Here is a 19,936-nt window from a genome sequence, read left to right as displayed (position 1 = left end):
GGTCTTTGTTATAAAACCTTTCTGGATATGTAATGTAAAATTTTCATTGGCACTTAGAACCTAAAGGACACCTGTCTCCCATAGACTGTCTTGAGGTTCTTAATTTACTTTCTATTTAATAATTGATAACTAAATGAAACATGATATCTGTCTTGCAGAATGTGTAACAGACACTAGGGTTTTATTTAGCTATTTATGTCTGGGTATCAGAATTCTATTTTTATTTTGTTTTCTTTTTGATCCCTATTTATGGTTTCTCCTCATGTATTCTCCCCAAATGTGGGGAGCAGATGTTGAAAGGATTTGTGCAATTGAAAGGAGGTAAGAAATTCATGTACTTCTGATTCCTACTTACTTGACAGTGTGGAATATAACTGTCATTTTCTTTGCTATTTTAAATAGAAAAAGAGGCTACCTTTTCCCCTGTCTATTCTGCTGTGCATCTCTTTTTTGGTCTGCTATGCATCTTTTCAGTAATTGAGTTCCTTCTAGAATTTTATAATATTTGCTCTAGTTTACTGATACATTAAAGAGTATATCTAAGTTGAAACCAAGCTTGGAGTATAACAGGGGTCCTCAAACTATGGCCCGCGGGCCACATGCAAATACAAATATTGTATTTGTTCCCGTTTTGTTTTTTTACTTCAAAATAAGATATGTGCAGTATGCATAGGAATTTGTTCATAGTTTTTTTTTTAAACTATAGTCCGGCCCTCCAGTGGTCTGAGGGACAGTGAACTGGCCCCCTGTTTAAAAAGTTTGAGGACCCCTGGAGTATAAAATTGAACTTCAGCAGTCTAACCTCTTTGTAAGGGGAAAAACTTGAACCTAGACTTGTGAAACCTGGTTTTACACATCTCCTTTTTACCACTAACTAGGTTTAAGGACTCAGAGAAAACACTAAATATTTCTGAGCTTCAGTTTCTTTATCTGTTTATTGGAGATAATATTTACTATGCCTAATACAAGAGCTTGTCATGAGAGTTAACTCAAGAAATGGATATCAAAACATTTTGTAAAACACTGTGCTATACATTCAGTCTCTTTTGTTATCACTGTTCAAGTTGCCCTGTAATATTCCTACTTTTCCTTCTTCCAGACCATTGTTCCTGTAACTCCTCATTCTCTGCCTGGAATTTCTGTCTACACTAGCCAAATATAGGCTACCTGTGCCCATACCACCCTTCCCTCATCTAGTTCAAATGCTGATTCTCTGTTAAGTCTACCCTGCTTCTTTCCTATGTGTGCCTTCAATCCACTTTGAAGTACTTCATTAAGTAATACGTTAGTCTCTGTATTGGTCTACTATCTCTCTCTCAAGAGACTGTTAGCAGACTGATCTCAGTATTTCTTGGGGATCCTTACACATAGCAGGTACTCCAGAAAACTTGTCAGACTATTTGACAGCTTGTGCTCAGTAGGCCGACTGACCTGAGCTAACTGAACATGGGATACCAGAATAAGAGCTATGATCATTTGCATCAATTCACTAGGGTAGGAACAGAGGACTAGGAAGTCACTTACTTTTTCTCGTATGAGTTTTTCCTATTTCTCCAATTCCTGTAAGAGGTTTATTGGTATTAAGCTTGACTCAGGACTTAAATGCATAGTAGTCTCCTTTGGAGACAATGATCTTAACTATTTATGGATCTACTTTAATTATGTAAAACCCTATTAATGTGTGCACATTTCCAAAGAAAGTGATATGGTGTCATTTTGTCACTGTTCCTGGAGGATGTGGTTATTTTCTCTGATGGTGTTGGGATCCATTCAGAATTTTTTATATTTACTACTAGAGGCCTGGTGCATGAAATTTGTGCACTGGAGGAGGGGGGGGGGTCCTCAGCCCGGCCTGCACCCTCTTGCAGTCCAGTAGACCTCGGGGGATGTCTGACTGCTGGCTTAGGCCCGCCCTATGGGGAGTGGGCCAAAGCTGGCAGTCAGACATCTTTAGTGCTACCGCAGAGGCAGGAGAGGCTCCCGCCACCATAGCTGCACTTGCCAGCATGAGCCTGGCTTCTGGTTGAGCTGCACTTCCCTGTGGAAGCACACTGACCACCAGGGGGAAGCTCCTGCATTGAGCATCTGCCCCCTAGTGGTCAGTGCATGTCATAGTGACCAGTCGTTTGGCTGTTTGGTCAATTTGCATATTAGCCTTTTATTATATAGGATTTTTCTCCTTTAGGTTTGTTTGTTTGTTTGTTTATTTTGGATTAAGGGGCAAGGTTCTTACAAAGTTTTAACTAAACAGATCAAACATAACATGTATTTTTTAAATTCTTTATTATGAGGAGTACTAATTGTGAAGAATCAGAAAGTTTTGAGTTGGAAACTAAAATGATGAATGTACAGATTGCAAACTTGGAATGGTTTATGATCAAAAGAGGATTGGAAAGCATGAGCTCAAAGGTTTTTGCTTTGCAGATGGATATATTTTAATTTGTACTTATTTTAGAATAGCTTCCTAAATTAGGGCAAACTAGCCTCTTTTACTGGTAGCTTCACATAGTGCATTAGAAGTTAACACTGATTTAAAAACATACAGCACTACAAAAAATATGTACTTCTTAGTAGATATTATAGCAGTTTTTAAAAATCATCAAAATAATTTTGACTCTTTAAAAAAAAGTGAGGCAAATGAATCCTCTAGAGCAGAAAGGCATTTGGTCAGCTTGTCTTCCTGTTTAGATGCAGGCTGCTCCTGATTTTCTTTCACTTCCTCTGCAGGAGACTCACATGAAAACCAAGTATACTGTAGGATTCACTGAAGCCAGTTTCAATAGTAGTACATACACCCGAGGCATTTAGAACACATTCCAGTTAAACATAAATAATTTGGCAATCTTCAGGAAACTTTCTGAATATAGAAGGTGTTTACCTTCCCAGGTTGTACTCTCCTCATCTGACCCCAGGTAAACCTTTTAGTAAATGGCACAGGCTACATTTATATTCACTAGACAGTAAGTGACTGATAACATGGTTTCTTTTTACTCTGATACTGAACGCTCTGTGAGAACTGCTAGCTGAAAACAGGAAAAGTCTACCTTTTTATAAAACATCAGATTAAATGAAAAGCTATTTTAAGATTTATGAGGGTTAAAGCTACTGACAGATGGATAAAAGCAGATGTTAACCATTTTTTTGTGTTATAAATAGTAAAATCAACAGCAACAATGAAGAAAGCAATATTTGGTGCCAGAGAAAGTTAACACAACAGTCATCCTATATGGATAGTTTTTCATATAGGCTGTGACTATCACATTTTAGATGACATGCTTCTATCAAAGAGATATACTCAGCTATATTTCATACAACTTTATATTTGAGTTGGATGTGTTCTTAAAGCAAATTTGGACTATTTCTTTATAGGTTGAGTTTCTGATTTGGAAAGTGACTTGTTAAAGGTCACTTGGTGAGCTGCTGCTGACAGCCAGAACTAAAATTCTGACAGGTATCTGGGATTAAAACAGGGTTCTTTGTACTTCAACTTGTTTGTTCCTTACATGCAACGTTAAAGCTATAACATTTCTATAATTTAGAAAAGAAATATCCACCTTTCTTACAGGAGTATTTGACAAAAAGCTTTTACTAGAGTGACTCAAATAATAGGAAAATTGTTTAGTTTTGGGCATGCATTATTTTAAATCTTCTTATTACTATGTTTTTTAGATTTTGATTGGCTATACTTCGACTCAATATTCTACCCTCCTGTCTTTCTTGATGGTGACACTTTGATGTTTCTTCTATCTTCATAAACTATAATTACATGACTTTCACATAGAATTGTACTTTGCTTTCTAATCCTGGACATTCAACTGAAAGAAGTTCGGAGTGGTGGAGCTTATTAAACAATTTAGACAAACTTATTTCCCTTTCACTCAGGCCCACGTCTATATGAAGCTTGTTCACCCTCAGTTGGACATAAAAGGTTAGAAGAGTTATAGAAATGTAGTGACCTGTTGATTATGTTGCAGTTCCTTTCCAGGAAACATTTCCAGACATTCATAAGAGGAAGTAGAGATTGCATATTCCAGTACAGATTTTATGCTACAAAAGTGACTGGATCTGTGATAATCAGTGACTTAGTGGGACCTGACTAGTAGAAACACTTAATATAAAATAACTAATTGTAAGAATTCATTATCTCTGATGATGCCGATATAATAGGCTCCATTTACTGAACTTCCTCTTATTGAATGACAGATGTTTTTTTTGGCCCTTCACTTACCTAATTTAATCTTCACAATATCTACCTCGTTTTATAGATGAGGAACTGGAAGCTCAAAGACATTACATAACTAGCCCAAGTTTTTTAGCGTATAAGTAAACAATATTTGAATCTTGATCTGTAAAGTTGTTTTTCTTCTCCGAAACACTCTTTAAACACCAGGCAAAATCCAAAACAATCAAGTTGCTACTTTATGCACTCTGTTAAATTTTGTAGTATTGAAGACATCTCAGTTTCCTCCTTATGGAGTTTACCACTAAGCTTCAGTTTTTGCTTCTTTCTTCCCATAGCACCAGCTGAGTTTCCAGCTTTTTTGGGAATAGAGAACTATTTAACTTAAATACCACTAAAGTAATACAGTTTTTTTTCTCAAAAAAATAAAATATCCCCATTTAATGAACTACATAGAGAGTCACAGTGGTTATTGAGAGAATTGGTTCTTAAGATCAATGCCCAACTCCCTGTTGTTTGCATAGGAGTTTTCTGGGTGTACTTTGAGACATCTTCCAATTTATTTTTGGGTTGTTTCTTTCTTCTGCATAGACTCTATTTGTAGGAGAGGGAGTCTGATTTTAATGTAAGCCTATTTGCATTATAATCTATATATATAAAGAGCCAGGGGCCATCGCAACCGAACGGACAACTGAACAGGCTGAGTGGGGCGACAAGGCCTGCAGGGGGGTTAGTGAGGGATGACCAAACGACTGAACAAGCAGGCTGTGTGGGGCGACCAGGCCGCAGGGGGTTAGTGAGGGATGACCAAATGACTGAACAGCAGGCTGTGTGGGGCGACCAGGCCGCAGGGGGTTAGTGAGGGATGACCAAATGACTGAACAGCAGGCTGTGTGGGGCGACCAGGCCACAGGGGGTTAGTGAGGGATGACCAAATGACTGAACAGCAGGCTGTGTGGGGTGACCAGGCCGCAGGGGGTTAGTGAGGGATGACCAAATGACTGAACAGCAGGCTGTGTGGGGTGACCAGGCTGGCTGGGGTAGGCTGTGAGGGGCGACAACCAGGCTGACAGAGGGGGGGTGTTGGGGGCGACCAGTCTGGCAGGGGGGCAGTAAGGGGCAACCATGCTGGCGGGGGAGGCAGTTAGGGGCAACCAGGCCAGCCGGGGGAGGGGCATTTGGGGGCAACCAGACCGGCAGAGTGGGCAGTTGGGGGTGACCAGGCCGGCAGGCAGAGGTGGTTAGAGGTGATCAGGCTGGCAGGGGGGTGATCAGGCAGGCAGGCAGGTGAGCAGTTAGGAGCCAGTGGTCTTGGATTGTGAGAGGTATGTCTGACTGCCAGTTTAGGCCCTGAAGTTGGACATCTCCCGAGGGGTCTGGATTGGAGAGAGTACAGGCTGGGCTGAGGGACACCCCCCCCCCCTGCACGAATTTCATGCACCAGGCCTCTAGTCCTATATAATAAAAGCCTAATATGCAAATTGGCCAAACAACAGAATGATTGGGGGAATGACCGGTTGCTATTACGCACACTGACCACCAGGGCACAGACACTCAATGGAGGAGCTTCCTCCAGCCTGCAGGCCTCAGGCCAGCCAGGGCGGGTGTCAGCGGGGGCCCTCCCCAATCGCCCTGCTGGTCGCCCTGCAGATCGGGCCTGTTCACCGGCCAGGCCTAGGGACCCTACCCACGCATGAATTTCATGCATCAGGCCTCTAGTTAGGAAGGTCAGTCTCCTGATCTTCAGGGAGGCATTCCCTTAGATTATTGTAAACTGAGTTGTTCTAGGAGTGTGCCCATGATCTCAAGATACCTTTTAGAAAAGATATATTTCTAGTCACTAAACATCACCACTTATTGAGCATATTGGAGTAAAATTCCAGAAATCTCAAGATTTACCCACTTGTTTCCTGTTCATACTTTAGATTTACATAATCCAAGATTACTGGAAATGTGTGTAGAGGTCTGACAAATGATTACCAGAGTGGGAATGTGAGTGTTGCAATTTTCTTGATGGTAGCAAAATTCTGAGAGAATATTTTACCATACTTACATATCCCATGACCACTATTTATAATAAAGTTTTGTGTGTGTGGTTTTTTTTTTGGGGGGGGGGATTTTGAGTATTATCTCAAATTTTTTTTTGAAATTGTAATTAATTTACCTAATCCTAATAGGAAAGAAAGTGCTAGCTAATGTATCTCTTCATGGAAGATGAGTTGAAAGTGGAAATATCTGACTCAAGGATAAATAGAATTTGCAGTAGCTAGTACTTAAGGAAACTCTGGTAATATGAAGTCAATAAACCAAAATGGTTTTTCTTCCCTTGGTGTAAACTTGTACTTAAGTTGGGTTGGATGTGATCTTTTGGGTTTTAATGGGCATGACTGGGTTTATCCTGAAGAGGTTTAAGGAGATGGGTGGCTTTTCTTTCTAGGTTAAGGCAAACAGAGAAACCAAACCATTTGAGGGCTGCCAAACCATTTGAGGGCTTGTTTAAGTGCCAGGAAAAGTGCCATTCAAATAGTGGAACAACAGAAGGTTGGAGTTTCTTTAGAGTTACATGGAATCAAAATAAAAGACATAAATTCTTACTATCTGGATTTTCTTAGTGGAAAATTGCTTTGAAAAAAAATTCTGTCTGCTATTGCTTATCTAATGGTATTTATCCTTTTGAGGACCCCATGTGGTTATCAGTGGTCTATTGTTTTCTACATAGAATGTCTGCCTCTATCAGAATAATTTGTGAGTACTTTTATTTTATATATATATATATATATATATATATATATATATATATATATATATATATATATAATTTCAGAGAGGAAGGGAGAGGGAGAGATAAATAATGAGAGAATCATTGATCGGCTGCCTCCTGCATGCCTCACCCTGGGGATCAAGCCCACAACCTGTGCATATGCCCTGACTGGGAATCGAACCATGACCTCCCGGCTCATAGGTTAATGCTCAACCACTGAGCCATGCCGGCCAGGCTAATTTGTGAGTACTTTTAAAATTTATGTACAGTTTTTCTTCAGTGCACAAGTATTTACCATGACTATTATAGGTGAGCAAAAACAAGTGATATTAATTTGTTAAGATTATTCATCCTAGTGAGTGTTAGTGCCAGAATTGAACTCAAAGTAAGAGTACTCTTGTTTACACCATATTGCATCCTTGTGCAATAAGTATTAACTGAATATCTTATATTACCAGTGTTCTGTGCAATGTACTACAGAAAAACTGTATGAGTTTCATCTTTTTCTAAGTATAATTCTGGTAGCCATTTTTTAATGTTTAATTATAAAAATTTATAAACCCATTAAAAATAGCTGAATCACTTTAAAGCACTCTTCCTTTTAATCATTTTTGTGGCATTAAGAGTAATTACTTATTTAGCTTCTGTGTAAATTCATATATCCCTAAATTGTTCTGAAGTGGAGCATCCATGTAAAATGTAGTTGTTCTTTAAAGAAGGCACCACAGGCACTAAATTTCAGAGACTGCTTCTCCATCTGTGATCAGTTTAATTTTCAAGGCCAGTTGAAATTCACAAATGCACACATTTGCTAATCAGAGTCCAGTTCTTTAAGGTTTGGTGTAAATTATTAGATATCTGTTGGGTTTATTCAGTAGAAGTTGTATTTCCCAGAATTGAATTTCTTTAGCTGCATCGAATATCAGTTCACTTTCCTTTCCAAGTGCAGGTTTGACCGCTGGGTTTCTGTGACTGTGTATACACAGTGCTTGCTTGGTAAATGTAGAATAACTCGATCTTTCCACTCTGTTGAAGTTAGCAGAACTACCATTCCTTTAGGGCTGATGAAGGAGAAGAGCATAGGGTAATATATAAGCACACTTTGAAGATAAATCAGTGGCTAACACAAGACCAATAATAATACAGGGTGTCCCAAAAACATACATACACACTTTAACAGCTGATAGCTCAATTGATGTTTCTTTTCAGCAAGACTAAGCTTTGAACAAAGGAAATTCATCCGAAAATGCCATGGAAGTTTGAAAATGCAGTTGAAGTACAAACACTGCCTTTATAATTACTCAACATGTGTACATATTTTTTAGGGACACAGTGTACCCTCCCCCTAAAATGTATACACACTTTAACAGGTAATAACTCACTTAATTTTCACTCTTTTTTAGGTTTAACTGATTTGAAATAATGGGTGAAACCAGACTAAGCTTTGAACAAAAAAATTATGAACTAAACTTTTTTATGGGGATATGTAAAAGATAACGCTTAAAGTACAAAACTGAGAACAATTGACAAACTAAGGGCTCACAAATACTGAACGAAATGATTCTAGATGTTTGTGATTTCATTGCTTTGCATTATCAGCAGTGCCTAGACCAGAAGGGTCATCAGTTTGAAAACAGGCATTGACAAAAAAAAAAAAAAGGTATTCATTTCTGTAAATTCTTTTAAATTTTGAAAATGAACTAGATATTAATAAACACTTTATAATCATTCAAAGTATATATACATATTTTGGGGATTCCCTATATATATTCAAGACCTTTGGTTGTCCATACTGGCAAAGTGAGTTATATCTGTTGGTTAAACATAAGCACACATGTACACTCACATACACACGCACGCACAGTTAAGATGGTTTTAAATGCTACTGAGTGTTCTCTATTCCACACTGTCCAAAATGGTAGGCACCAGTCCCATAGGGCTTTTTTTTAAAAAATATATTTTATTGATTTTTTACAGAGAGGAAGGGAGAGGGATAGAGAGTTAGAAACATCGATGAGAGAGAAACATCGACCAGCTGCCACCTGCATACCCCCTACTGGGGATGTGCCTGCAACCAAGGTACATGCCCTTGACTGGAATCGAACCTGGGACCCTTCAGTCCCCAGTATTCCACACTGTCCACAATGGTAGGCACCAGTCCCATAGGGCTTTTTTAGCACTAGAAATGTGGCTGTGAGACTAAGGAACTGAATTTTAAAAAAATTAATTTTAATTAATTTAAAGAAATAGTTACATGTGACTAGCGACATCAGTGTGAATTTTTTGTAGATGATTAGGTAGGTGGAATAATGATGGGCTGATAGAACATGCAGATTGGTCCAGTTTAAGGAAATCTTTTCTAACATCTACTTTATCCAACATTGGGCCATGTGGAGGCATGGTCACTTGGTGTTTTGAGGAGAGCCTAGTGATCCTTTGGTGAAAATGCAAATGCAGAACCCAAGCATCAATTTGCTGGGAACTCATACTAAATGACCTGGAGATTATGAGATATTTCTTGAGAAGAAAGGAAGCTCGATTTGAGTGATTTGTGTTAATATCTGCGTCTGCATTTTCTCAGAATTGACAAGATCTGAGTTGTTACTTTTAGTGAGTAGCTTTTTTGTTTTGTTAATGCCAGTACAGAAATGTTTGGCTTCAAAAGCAGCACTCCCTACAGTTTATGCTTGCAACACAGGAACCTTGTGAGGTTGATTGTGTTTGTGGATATATTTTTTTTATCATTTATGATAACTTAAGTCAGATATTTCTTATGGGAAGTCTAATCTCTATCCAGCAGTTCTACCAGCATGAGTAAAAATTGCTTTTTCCACCCTGCTACCTTCCCTCACCCCCCTTTTCACTGTTCCACTCGCTCCCAGTCTTGTACCCTGTCAGATGGAAATTTCTGACTCAGCCATTTTCACTTTTCCAATAAGTTGCCCAGTTACTCTGTGGTCTCTGATAATGATGTAGATGGTCTGTGATATTAAAGTAGTACTTCTGATTTGAAGACTTATATTATCTCAGCATTTTCAAAACCCACTTGCCTACAAACCTAGTGTGTCTGTGGTTAGCTATAATATATCTACTTGCCAAACAAGTGGTTTGGGTTGCTGGGATTTTCATTTAACTTTGAATTTCGGGGATTAGAAAAAACACACTTAGGAACCTATTTTGATAAATTGCATCAGATTGAAATGTTGGGATTAAATCAGTTATTTTGTTTTTGAAAATGTCTCTTTACTGTGCTCAGTCTTGTGCTTTTGTTGAAGGTAGGTGTGTGTGTGTGTGTGTGTGTGTGTGTGTGTGTGTGTGTGTGTGTTTGTGTATGTATGTATAGGCACACATTTAAAACTAATGCTTGAACTATTGATGGTGTCCTTTATATAATTTAGTTATTTCTTTTTAAATTCCAGCATGATAACTGAGCTTACTTTCATGTTTGTTACTAGTAAAACACTTCTCTCCAGTGAAGAATTAGTGTTATTTCTCTTTTATGATAATGAGCAACTTCTCATATTTCCCTGCTTGCTTTGTTTCTCAGGAAGATCAGATACAAATTTGGGGCCTTATGTAGAGTTTGTTTTTGTTAGCATACTTTTTTTCATTAAAAAAGCAAAACAGCCTGGCTTGTGTGTCTTAGTTGGTTCAGCTTCAACCCAAGCACCAGGAGGTCACTGGATTGATTCCAGGTCCTCAGAGCACATGCAGGGGGCAGGGGTTGTGGGCTCCATCCCCAATCAGTGGAGTGCAGGAGGCAGCTGATCGATCGATCTCTCCTTGATGTTTCTATCCCTCTCTCCCTTTCTCTCTCTCTGAAATCAGTAAAAACATATTTAAAAAACAAATCAAAACCTTTTCATTTTATAATCTTAAGGAAATGGTATAGTTAAATTGAATCAATAAAACAGTGATACTATATAACTGATTTTTCCCCCTACTAAATACAGGGTGGGCAAAACATAGGTTTACAGTTGTGAGGACACAAAACAGAGTTAATGAAGCTATTGTAATATCATAACCTGCACATCCTTTTTTTATACAAACAACTGTAAACCTCCTTTCTTTTTAATCTTCACCTGAGAACATCGAGAGAGAGAGAGAGAAAGAGAGATAGAGAGAGAGAGAGAATCAATCATCAATCGATTGCCTTCCATAAGTGCTCCACCCAAGGATCAAACTGGCAACCTTTCATTGCACAGGACAACGCTCAACCAACTGAGCCACTCTGGCCAGGCTTGTAAATCTACTTTTGTCCACCCTATATTTGTTGCTTCAATGTTGAGTTGCTTAGATAAGATTTAAAACATATTTTGTTATAAAATATTATGAAAAGGATTATAGATAATAAGATTCCCCTTCATGGTAGATAAATTGGGAAATAGAGTAATGTTTAAAAATGAAAATTAAGCTACAATGTAGTTTTAGAGTATATAATGTTAGGATTTTGATGTTTATCCTTTCTACTATTTTCTAAATAAAATTTAAGTTGAAAGGTATTTCCACTATAGTCAAAGTATACTATAGGTTTACAAGGTTGGTGCAGGATCATGGAGAGTACCTTTAGGATTTTATGCTTGGCCATTACAATAAGCCACAGGATTGGTCATCTTTGTGGTGGATGGACAGCATGTTGAACCTCCTCATCTGTTTAAACCAGCAATAAATTTAAATTGTAATTGGGTTCAGCTTTTCTTTCAACATTTCAAACAAAGCTTTTGTTTGTAATTAATTATAATCTTATGGGACCACTATTGTTTATGGGGTGATTTATTGAACTGTGTTTATGCCCTGGCCAGTGTTGCTCAGTTAGTTGAGCATCATCCCATGCACTGAAAGGTCACGGGTTCAATTCCAGGTCACGGCACATGCCCAGGTTGTGGGCTCGAGCCCCAGTCAAGGTGTATTCAGAAGGTAGTTGATCAATGTTTCTCTCTCACATCGATGTTTCTCTCTGTCCTCTCAAATTGATGTCTCTCGCTCTCTGTCTCCTTTCTCTCTCTAAAAATATCAATAAAAACATATCTCTGTGTGTGTGTATATATATATACATGCATATATATATATATATATATATATATATATATATATATATATATATGGATAATATGCTAATTGTCCCTCCGACCGTCTGACCGGTCACTATGGCACACACTGACCACCAGGGGGCAGATGCTCAATGTAGAAGCTCCTGTGACATGCACTGGCCATTTACAAAGAAACAGCACCATGGTCCTGGCGCTGACAGAGTAACACTCGGCTTCCCCCAAGTGGGACACAGGCCCCACCACCACCCTGGAGGGACAGCCCACCAAATCGCAGCCAACGCTGCCAAGACCCGATGGCACAAAATACGGCCCACAGCCCAGCCTGGAAAGAGTCACTGTGGGCTCTGGGTAATGACATCAAATAGCAACGCCTGGCTTCCTCTCCCTAGCAACTAGCTTCCTTGAAGTTTCTTCAGCCCAGGAACACAGCTTGCTCTATAGCCAGGTGCAAACATTTTACACTTTAACCAAATGTCTGTGAAGCGTTTTCCCTTGCCTCATCTCATTTGATCCTAACAGAAGTCCTGGAGTAGGTAGATAGGAGACTCGGTAGAATCCTGTTTTCTTTTCATTAGCCAGAAAATGGAGATTTAGAAAGTTTAGAAACTTGACCCAACTGAAAAGAAGTAAGAAATGGTGGATCTTGAAAATGACTTCAGGATTTCTCACTGCGCAGCATGTAGTCAAAACACTGCTGTAGTTAAATATTTTACCCTTTGTTCTCCCTGTGTGATCTACAATATTTACTGCTGTGTTGCTGACAATTACCTGAAAGAGAGCTTGGGGTGCTTCACAGGGCTGGAAGAAGTTTAGATAAATCAGAAAGCAGATCTAATTAAGCAAGTTTATCTATATACTAGTATATAAAGCTCTCGTTGGCGCCAATCGCACGCGTGTGTTTCCATCTGTCATTGTTGATCGAGAATTTCGTTGACACTTATATTATAGAGAAAGGGCAAATAGTGATATTAAAAGATTTCTTCTAATTAATTTCCTTTCCATGTACATGAATTTGTGCACTGGGCCTCTAGTTTCCAAATAAAAACCCAAAACGTGTTTATGTGGCATGTAAATTAATTGCTCAAACATTACTTAGATGTCATTCTCATTGTTTTCAACATTCTGTCTGAAAGAGAAATTTCAGTTGTTAGAGGGACCGGGTATGTTTGCTATTTGGGGATTTATAATTGGGGCAGACAGGAGAGTGTCTGCAGTCCCTACCTATTGCTCTTGCCACTGATGGTGGTGGTGATGGGGGTCGGGTTGGTATTAGCCGTGGGGCTGAGAAGGTGGAAGATTGGACATTAGGATGAGGTCTATTCAAAGTTTGCCTGCATCCCATTTTTTCTCTTCTATGGAGACAATTATTTTTAAAATATATTTTATTGATTTTTTACAGAGAGGAAGGGAGAGGAATAGAGAGTTGGAAACATCGATGAGAGAGAAACATCGATCAGCTGCCTCCTGTACACTCCCCACTGGGTATGTGCCCGCAACCAAGGTACATGCCCTTGACCAGAATCGAACCTGGGACCCTTGAGTCCGCAGGCTGTCGCTCTATCCATTGAGCCAAACCGGTTAGGGCTGGAGGCAATTTTTATTAGAGCTTTAGATAAAGAGAAGAAACTCTTTAATAAATTAGGGAGACATTTATTTTGTAGGGCAGCACACAAAGGCATAGGGTTTACATATGTTATTTCCTAGTTCAGATTGGCTTAACATCTCTTACATACCTTCACCTAAAATTTATTACTGCTGTCTTTCCAAAGGTAGGGAAACTCATCAATATTGGTCATCAATGAGTTTCCCTCCCTTTGGAAAGAGAGCAGTACATTTTGGAGAGTTAGTGGCGGGTGTTAGATCTCAAAGGGAGGTTTTCTTTGGAATTTCCCACTGCAGTCACTAGCTAGGATTTTTCTTGTAGGTCACCTATGAAACACTGCAAATAAAGGGAACTTTTTATTGCCCTTGTTTTCAGGCCAGCTATGATTGCTAGAGGCCTATTCTCGGGAGGTAGAGAGACAAACTCAACTGTGTCCCATTTTTATTGCTTTATTTTGGGATCTAGAAACCACCTTCTGAACACATTCACCACTCTTACCTAAGTTTTATTTCATCCTCAATTTCCAAGAACCTAACATATATTTGTCTTATTTTAATTAGCATATTTAATATCACCTTTGCTGACATATTAAAATGTAGACTACTTTTTTTTTCTAGGAATTCTTTGAAAGAAATATTTGGGGTCAGAAGAGCTCAGTTTAGTTTCCAATTCATTTTTTTACTTGTTGGGTTATGTTGGTGAAGCTACTTGATTTCACTGAGCCTTAGTTTCCTCATATATAAAATGAGATACTGATAAAACATTTATCTTCAGGTGGTTAGGAGGAATAAATGTAACAGTGCATTGTAATCTACAGAGTGCATTATCTATGTCAGTTGTGGCTGACAGCTATTACTAAACTTTTTAAGACAAAATATGAGTCTGGAACATGTTTCTCATTCATAGAGAGTGTTTTATGTGTACAGAACAAAGAAAAGCAAGCATCATCCCTGCTTTCAATACACCGAGTATGTACTCCATCTGCTAAATAGCATTTATACAAAAACAGAATAATTCACAAAATTATACCAGAACATAAAAGGCACTACAGACACAGTTGAAAGAAATAGCTTCTAGTGAATTTATCATTAATCCAGGCATTTTTATGAGGGCGGAAGCTTGTAAAGATTGAGTCATAGCAATTGTATCTTCAGAAAGTTTTGGGATGCCGGTAAAAGAATGACAGAAGGCAAATGACTTCTAGCTTGTATGGAGTTACTTGGGCTCTCTGCCCATAGGAATTGTAACCTTCCTTTGTGATTCATTTTGCGTATTAACTCTTTCAGGTGTCCTAATATGCTCTGCCCAAGTCACCCCCACTCCTTAACCTACCTCCAAGTCATAAAAGCATAGCTGCTCCACTGTTTATACCTTTAAAGAGTTTTCTATAGGTCTTTATAACATTTATTAAATTATAGTCTTATTTGTCTTTTTGTCATCTCCACTTCCTTAATGTCTTGGAAGTGATTTACTCATCCAAAAATAGTGCTTTGTAAATGCTTGGTGAATAAATGTGTTTAGTAGGTGCACACTATGCCATTTATTTAGGGGGATCCATAGAGAACAAAAATCATCTTTTTCTTCAAGGAAAATGGCTGGTGTGTGTGTGTGTGTGTGTGTGTGTGTGTGTCTGTGTAGAAAGATAATATATCTATACCTATCTATATATAAAATCCCAGTTTTCATTCCTGAAACGTGCTTGGCTTAATGTAAACTAAATTACTATTTATATGTACGTATTTGGATTTAAAAAGCCCACTAAAGCGGTATGTCTTTTAATGGGAATAAAGGCGGTTTCTAATTGTTATTTAAATGATGTTTGAAAACTTTTGCTCGTCTCTGTGATGCCATTGCAAGGGCAGAACTTAATTCTGTTCACAATATTGTTTATTTTCTTTGTCTATGGGACTCTTACTGTTCTTTGACCTTAACCACCAGTTTTTCTTTGTTTTGTTTTTTCTTTTTTCCAATCAATGTGCATCTCTGAAAATGTTTCTATATCCTCTATTCCAGTGGTTCTCAACTTTCCTAATGCCGCGACCCTTTAATACAGTTCCTCATGTTGTGGTGACCCCCAACCATAAAATTATTTTCGTTACTACTTCATAACTGTAATTTTGCTACTGTTATGAATCGTAATGCAAATATCTGATATGCAGGATGTATTTAGGCGACCCCTGTGAAAGGGTCGTTCGACCCCAAAAGGGGTCGCGACTGCTTCAGTCCTAACTGTGGTACAGAAATTAGGCCCACAGGGCCCTGCCCTGAAGAGTTTGCAACTGGATGGGGGGCAGCTGTGTGCTGAGTTGAATGATAAAGTGTGCATCTTTATCAATGATAAAGTGTTGATGATTTTCTAAACAAGGAGGCAGAGTTACATGGTTTTAATGGTGCAAAATAGACTTAGCCCCACCATGCTCTAACTTTGGGGAAAATGTTTGGGTAGGAAGGAAGAGGCTACAGGACCATTGAGGGCTGGATGTGGTTCCCTTAATCGCAAAATGAGCCTGAGATTGGAGTAAGTGGAATTGCACACAGGAAGGAAAGCTTGGGAAGTGGGAGGGTGAAAGCCCAGGGCCTAGTGGTTTATCTTAGGTTGAGAGATGAGTTTATGCTATTTATACTGTTTACTTCAAAGTAGAGTAGATTAGAAAAGAAGCAAACATCAGGGTCTGAACTTGGCCTGGCTGTGAAATGTGTTCAGTAACTCCCAGTCTGGTTACTATTTTACAGAGGTGGGTGGATGTGTGACTTTTCCAGCTCACATTAGAGTAGTGATGCAGAGAATGCAGAGCTATATCTGGAAAGGAACTAGAGCCATGCAGAAGAAATTGTAGATTGAACAAATAAAATATCAGTATAAATGAGATTATATATTTGGAAGTTCTTATTTACTCTGCAGTGCTAAGTCCCTGTACTAACAATACCACTCTCTGTGTGAGTGTGTATGCTTCCATGTAGCTTTTGAATATTTTCTACCTTGCCTTCTAGCCCAGGCCAACCCATATTTTGTGGATACCAATTCAGCTGCTGTTGTAAGAGAATTCAGGGTCAAATCACAGTAATTGAATATACTTTAATCTTAATATTTAAATGTTAGGAAATTAAGAAGAGTTATTGTTAAGGTTAATTTGTAATATATAAATTCCTTGAACCTGTTGATGATTTGTCAAGCATCTTAAATATATGCTGCTGATGAAATAAAAGATGTGGATTTAAAAAATATAATATTTAATTATATAATTAAAAATGTGATGTATCTATAATAATAAAAGTGTAATATGAATATCAACCAAACAGCAGAACGACCATCTGGATGACCTTCCAGACGACCATGCTATGACACGCACTGGCGGCAGGCCAGCCAAGGCGGGTGCAATGCGATTGGTCAGGGGGCCTGCCATGGCCCATGATCGCCCTGCAGTGGGAGGCCCAGGCCAGCCAAGCTATCGCACCCCATGCCTGTCACCTGCAGAGGGAGGCGACCAGTGGTGGGGGGGTGGGGGCAGCACCACACAGACGGCAAGCAGTGGCAGTCGCGGGGTAGGGCCAGCTGCCGGCAGCTGGGAGAAGGAAAGCCCCTATAGGCCCTGATTACTAACCAGGCCTAGGGATCCTACCCAAGGGGTCCTGGATTGCAAGAGGGTGCAGGCCGGGCTGAGGGACACCCCTCCCATGCACGAATTTCATGCACCGGGCCTCTGGTATAAACATAAAACATTACAAAAAGGACAGTTAATGTAGAAACCCAGGAACTTATTGCCTAAATTTAATAGATGTTACTATTTTACCTTATTTGCTTCAACCTTCTCTCCTCATTTATAAAGCAGCAGAATACCTTATCTAGCGAAGGCACTCCTGCCCCTTTGCTTTTCTCTAGAGGTAACCACTATTCTAAATTCAGTTTATGTCAGTGCCATATATTAAAAAATCCATATTTTTACTTCAGGTATGTGTATCCGTAAACATTGTGTTTTTTATGACATTATCATTTTTTAAAAAAATTACCTTTATTGTTCAAAGTATTACATATGTCCCCCTTTTCTTCCTCCTCGGACCCCCTCCCGCCTGTCCCCTTCCCCTGCCCCCCAGGCGTACTGCACAACATTGTTTTTAATGCTGTGCTGAGTAAAATAAATATAAAGTTATTGTAGTTCTTCACATGGTTATCCCATGGAAAACTGCAGTAATTTTATAATTTTTAATTTTAGTCAACACATTAAAAACATATAAAATACATTTTTCTAGTGTAACTTTCTTCCCCAATAACATAAATTGAAGTGACTTTTAAACTATTTGAGTGTAATCCTCAGTGATGTATATTTTACATTGTGGCATAATACATTTCATACAAACGTGTGTATACAACTGAAAGTGTTTCTTCAAACCGTAGTTTCCTGTAGATGTGTGATATCCTCTATTTTCTAGCCTACCCATTTCTAAATGCTTGTCCCAGACTTAGTAAACTGATTTTCTGACTTAATAATAGGTTCCTGCCCATGGTTTGAAAAATAATAAGGTTATTCTAAAATTAATATAATCTTAGTTAATCTAAAAGTAATACTATAATATATAAACATAAGCCTTTGTTGTATAATAAAAGTGCTTCAAATAATAAGACCATATATTAAAATAGCATCCTTTTGCACAAGATGTAACTTTAGCTAATTCATTCTGAATATTGGTTTTCTATGAACTAAATCCATACATATTCTAGCCATTTAATTAATGTTAATGAGCTAAATGTTTTAGAGAATTCATGTTGGTTAGTGTAGAATAACTTCTTTCAGTCTATTCCCACCATGGTTTCCCTGGAGGCCAGGAGGGTGTCATGTGTTAGGGAAGGAAAGAATGCTGGTTGGCTCAGAAAAGGACTCCCAGTCCTATTACCAACACACTTTATAGCATTAATAAGCTCCTTCTTCCTTCTAGCCCTAATCTTTCCCACCTACTAAATGGGAGAGTTAACCAGTTTATCTTGTAAGCACTTTCATCCTATGAGGTATTGGGTAATACATCTGGGCCTCAAGTTCGAGTTTGGTGAGAATATATCTAATCAGGACTTCCTATTGGAATTACTGGTTTTGCAGTTGCTAAGGTAATATTCAACTTAATATGGTTTTGGGGGAAAAATGATTCCTCCATCATAAAACCATTTGAGACTAACTTTGACTTCTCTAAGCTCTGCCTACTTTTTTGTTGCAGTAAGGGCCAGGGCTGTATGAATGTATGTAGTACACATACATAGTGCTAAGCATGACAAAGGAGTGTTTCTTCATTTCAGTTAAATGTCCTTACAGGCAAATCCAAAGCTGTAGAAAGACATCTATAACCTCTGGTAAGCCCTAGGGGACATTTTTATAAGTCCTACACATTACAGTAGTCTGAGGCTTTGGGGAATTTTCTTTTTTAATGTCAGTTACACATTTGGAATAGAGTAAAGACATATCACCTAAACTACACATCCTTAAGACAAACAAACAGAACATCACTTTTCATGAGTCCTGCCTGTATGTTTGCTTTAAGAAGCAGGAGTTCAAATTGCAATTTGGGGTAGAATGGACCTTGGAGACTCTCTCTTCTCATTTGCTTCTAAGAAAATAGGTCAGCAAATGCTTTGCCTGGATCTCCAAAGTTAGGGGCAGGATTCTGGTATACTCTGAGGTTCCCATTTTCTTTTGGTTTGCAAATTCTTTTTAGACAATTACCTTTAGAGAGATCTAGAGAACTAGTTCTAACTCATGTCTAAGGGTGTGGACCTATTAAAGAATGTGATTATCCTTAAAGTAGAGATCTGCTGCTACCAGAGGGACTGATGAAGGTATGTTTTTCCTAATGACACCAGGATAGACATAAGTCTGTGGGAGAGGATCCTCTGGACCCCAAGTGGCTGAAGCATTGGCCAAGGTTTATTTAGCTCTTCTGACCACGTGACAACTCAGTTTTCTATCAGCTGCAATATGCAAAACATTCTTGTCTATTGGAATTTCCTGACATCGGGGTTCTGATTCTGTGGTTAATATCTTTAGGCCAGGGACCAGAACTAACCATTATTTTGTGATACCCTGTGCTTGTCACTGCGCAGGTACTTACGTGGGTTTTTTTGTGTGAAAGAAGACTGTGCTAACTAGTCACTATTTTGTGCAGTGCAAGTTATAAAGTTGATCATCTTAAATATGAGAATTGACTTTTGAAGTAAAGAACATGCTTTTCTTTTTATGTTGCAATATTACTAATGAGCTTTCCTATCTGCCTTTCTCTCTCATCCTCTGCAGTGTGTCGAGATTTCGCTGTCCTGGAGGACCACACCCTGGCCCACAGCCTGCAGGAACAGGAGAGTG

At 38.7% G+C, this 19,936-nt stretch overlaps 1 protein-coding gene across 5 annotated transcripts in view; it reads left to right on the top strand.

Annotated features, from left to right (window-relative positions):
• The first annotated feature begins 257 nt into the window (after window positions 1-257).
• Window positions 258-19,936, top strand: part of CCDC50 (coiled-coil domain containing 50) — a 59,724-nt gene continuing 40,045 nt past the window's right edge. For 4 of the 5 annotated variants that reach the window (XM_014452213.2, XM_014452211.2, XM_014452210.2 and 1 more), the window contains exons 1-2: window positions 258-321; window positions 19,871-19,933. In XM_014452213.2, coding sequence (XP_014307699.1) covers window positions 291-321; window positions 19,871-19,933 — 94 coding nt within the window. In that variant the 5' untranslated portion in view covers window positions 258-290. The remainder of the gene's footprint in view (window positions 322-19,870; window positions 19,934-19,936) is intronic. The other variant, XM_014452212.2, reaches the window with a different exon arrangement.

Source organism: Myotis lucifugus, unplaced genomic scaffold, assembly GCF_000147115.1.
Source record: "Myotis lucifugus unplaced genomic scaffold, Myoluc2.0 scaffold_14, whole genome shotgun sequence".
Taxonomy (NCBI): Eukaryota; Metazoa; Chordata; class Mammalia; order Chiroptera; family Vespertilionidae; genus Myotis; species Myotis lucifugus.
The sequence above is the reverse complement of the archived record's forward strand: the minus strand, read 5'-3'. Positions and strand labels throughout refer to the sequence as shown.